The sequence below is a fragment of the Fragaria vesca genome, linkage group LG6 (assembly GCF_000184155.1).
Source record: "Fragaria vesca subsp. vesca linkage group LG6, FraVesHawaii_1.0, whole genome shotgun sequence".
NCBI lineage: Eukaryota > Viridiplantae > Streptophyta > Magnoliopsida > Rosales > Rosaceae > Fragaria > Fragaria vesca.
In genome coordinates this window covers 37,577,777-37,580,770 of record NC_020496.1, presented here as the reverse complement: position 1 = coordinate 37,580,770, position 2,994 = coordinate 37,577,777, and the positions used below count along the sequence as shown (strand labels likewise).

Sequence of the window (2,994 nt, the reverse complement as noted above, 5' to 3'; positions counted from 1 at the left end):
CAGAAAATGGTTGGGTTTAAAAAGTCTGTTATGTGTGGGAGCTAATGGAAGTAGAATCCTCGTAACAACACGAAATAGATCAGTTGCTTTACTTGTGAATCCTTCATACATGCATTCTTTGAAAGGTCTTCCCCACAAAGACTGCATGTCCTTGCTCATCAAAAGGGCATTCAAGAAAGGAGAGGAGCAACACTATCCACACTTGATAGGAATTGGAGAGGATATTGTGAACAAGTGTGGAGGAGTTCCTTTAGCTGTAGCAACTCTAGGGAGCATGCTCTATTTGAACAGAGAGCCAGACCGATGGTTGAGTGTGAGAGATGATGACATGTGGAGTATAGGAAATGACAATATTCTACCCGCACTCAAATTGAGTTATGATGCATTGCCACAACACTTGAAACCATGTTTTGCATTTTGTTCACTTTTCCCAAAGGATTTTGAATACTATAGTGACTCACTGGTTGACCTGCTACCAACACTTGAAACCATGTTTTGCATTTTGTTCACTTTTCCCAAAGGATTTTGAATACTATAGTGACTCACTGGTTGACCTGTGGGTAGCACAAGGCTACCTCAAAACATGTAAAAAAAAATGAAGATCTTGATAAATTGGGTATGAACTATATAAGACAGTTCTGCTCTAGATCATTGTTTCAAGTTGATGTCGATTTCAAAACCAAAATAATGTTTAAAATGCATGATCTAGTTCATGATATAGCAATTTCGGTGGCACAAACAGAGTACTCCACAATCAATTTTCGTCCCTCTAGTGCTTTTGAAATGGTTCGACATGTGTCAATATCTGAAAAGGACTTGCTTGGAGAAGAAGCACAAGTGCTTGATTTCATATACAAGTCAAACAAATTACGAACCTTTCTAATTCCATCTGGAGATGGCAAGATGATGAATCAACATTTTGTGAAGACATGCCTCTCGAGATTCAAATATATGCGGGTGCTAGATCTCAGTGGGTCGCCCGTTGAGAAGCTACCAAGTGCCATTGGTAGTTTATTTCATGTGAGATTTCTCGACTTGTCTTATAATAGTAAGATAAAAAGGCTTCCGAATTCCATCTGTAATTTACTGAATTTGGAGTCTTTGATCCTCCGTCAATGTACCGCACTTGAGGAGATACCCAAAGACATAGGGAACTTGATCAACCTCCGAAGCTTGGTGATAACTACACAGCAGAAGTATTTGCCAAAAGGAATTAGTTGCCTCATTTCACTCCAACTTTTACATTTTCGAAGATGTGTCAATCTGATGATTTTGGGGGAAGAGATCCAATTCCTCACTAACCTTCGTAGATTGGGGATTTCAGACTGTGAAAATTTGGAATCCTTGCCACCAAATATGAAACTCTTGACCGCTCTGAATAGTCTACATATAAATGAGTGTAAAAAGCTTGATTTGATGAAAATCAGAGAAGGCCCTCAAGGTCTTAGATCATTTATGATGCGCACTTCAGATTTGGAGGTTTTGCCTCCCTGGCTTGAAGATTCTACAAAAGTTTTGCAGAGCATAGGAGTCGCGGGGTGTGATAATCTGACTGAACTTCTGGAATTGCAAAAATTTACATTCCTCGAGCAACTAGTGATTGTAAGTTGTTCCAATTTGTCAACTTTACCGCAAGGGTTACATCGCCTCACTGAGTTGAGAGAATTAAAAATTAAAGATTGTCCCAAACTGAGCAAGAGCTGCAAAAGGCAATTAAAAGGTGAGGATTGGTCGAAGTTCGCACGTGAAGCAAAGATTATACTTGACTCTGATGTGGATACGGACGAAGAGGAAGACAAAGATGAAGGTGCTTTTGACGATCACAATGCTATATCAAGTGATAATTAGGTAAGGAACTATCTACTACTTATTGATTTATTTATTTTTATATCCATATCTTGAAGAATATAATGTGTGGCTTTCATACTAAACATTGTGGGTTTTATCATGGTATGCATCAATTTCATATGCTTGTAACTTTGATGAAAATGATGACTTCAAACATAGACGTATCCCTAGGACGATTTCAGTTCTAAACTTTGAACACACACAAAATAAAATGGTGTACTGCAGTGTACTTTCATTTTTAAGGCAAGTACGTACCCTTGATTCTAAAATCCAATGCTTTGTCGGTGAGCCATGACTTGATTGGTTAAGGTGTTTAACTGACAAGTTCGAGGTCGTGGGTTCAAACATCATTGACATATGTAAGGTGTGTGAGTTATTAATAAAAAGTTTAAAAAAATAAAAAATAAAAAATAAAAAATAAAAAATAAAAAATAAAAAATAAAAAATAAAATCCAATGCTTTATAATATATGTATGTGTGCCACTGTGTCACTATGTCACACTGGTGTATTTCTTCAAATTTAAAGCATAATGTAAGAATCACATTATCTATTATGTTTTATGTACATGTAACTTGCTACCTTTTTTCTCTAATCTATCTATCTTATAAAGTATACCAAATTATATATTTTGATAGCTTTTCTGACCAAAAGAACAAGTATGCAAATTTTAACTTATTAACACTAACGACGAAAATTATTCAATGCACCCGGGTGCGCCGCGCACCCGACATCTCCACCGTCCGTTTGAGCACGTGAACTTGGGGCGTTAGTTGAGCGTTTGAGGTCTGTTAGGTAGGCGAGTGATGGGCGATTAAGGGCAGAGTGGGCAGAGGTAAGTTGACTCAGAAACTCAACTTTATGGTTTCGCCATCGTCGACGACGGTAGCGATCGTCTTCGATTCGTCTTCTTGTATGGAAGAGAGCTATATCGCAGGCCCTTATCTTCTTCTTCCGTTGCACCTTACCAGTCTCTGCTGGTCCAGAACCGCCAGGTGATGGTCAACCGCCACAGCCTCCACGACGCAGCGGAGGAAGCCGACGCTCTCCATCGAGCTGAACAAGCAACTCATCCACGCCTCCATCCAGAAAGAGATCGAAGCTTCTTCAAGCTCTGTGAAGGTCGCCATTTGGGATCGTCAACGGGA

The 2,994-nt window shown here is 39.1% G+C and overlaps 2 protein-coding genes across 2 annotated transcripts; both read left to right on the top strand.

The window, feature by feature from the left end:
• Positions 1-118: 118 nt before the first annotated feature.
• Positions 119-613, top strand: LOC101306545 (putative disease resistance protein RGA4-like). Its single transcript, XM_004304610.1, has 2 exons — positions 119-405; positions 490-613. The coding sequence occupies exons 1-2, from the start codon at positions 146-148 to the stop codon at positions 527-529; spliced, it is 300 nt and encodes a 99-aa protein (XP_004304658.1). The 5' UTR covers positions 119-145; the 3' UTR covers positions 530-613.
• An 83-nt stretch (positions 614-696) lies between these two features.
• Positions 697-1,848, top strand: LOC101303930 (putative disease resistance protein RGA3-like). Its single transcript, XM_004306326.1, has one exon. It carries the CDS (start codon positions 697-699, stop codon positions 1,846-1,848), a length of 1,152 nt encoding a protein of 383 aa, XP_004306374.1.
• The last annotated feature ends 1,146 nt before the right edge of the window (positions 1,849-2,994 follow it).

What these genes read in the sequence shown, in the direction of transcription:
- LOC101306545 (XM_004304610.1), top strand. Translation starts at nt 146, where the DNA reads ATGTCCTTGCTCATCAAAAGGGCATTCAAGAAAGGAGAGGAGCAACAC. An exon ending in TTGCCACAACACTTGAAACC is followed by an intron (nt 406 to 489) that starts ATGTTTTGCATT and finishes AACACTTGAAAC; the next exon opens with CATGTTTTGCATTTTGTTCA.
- LOC101303930 (XM_004306326.1), top strand. Translation starts at nt 697, where the DNA reads ATGCATGATCTAGTTCATGATATAGCAATTTCGGTGGCACAAACAGAG.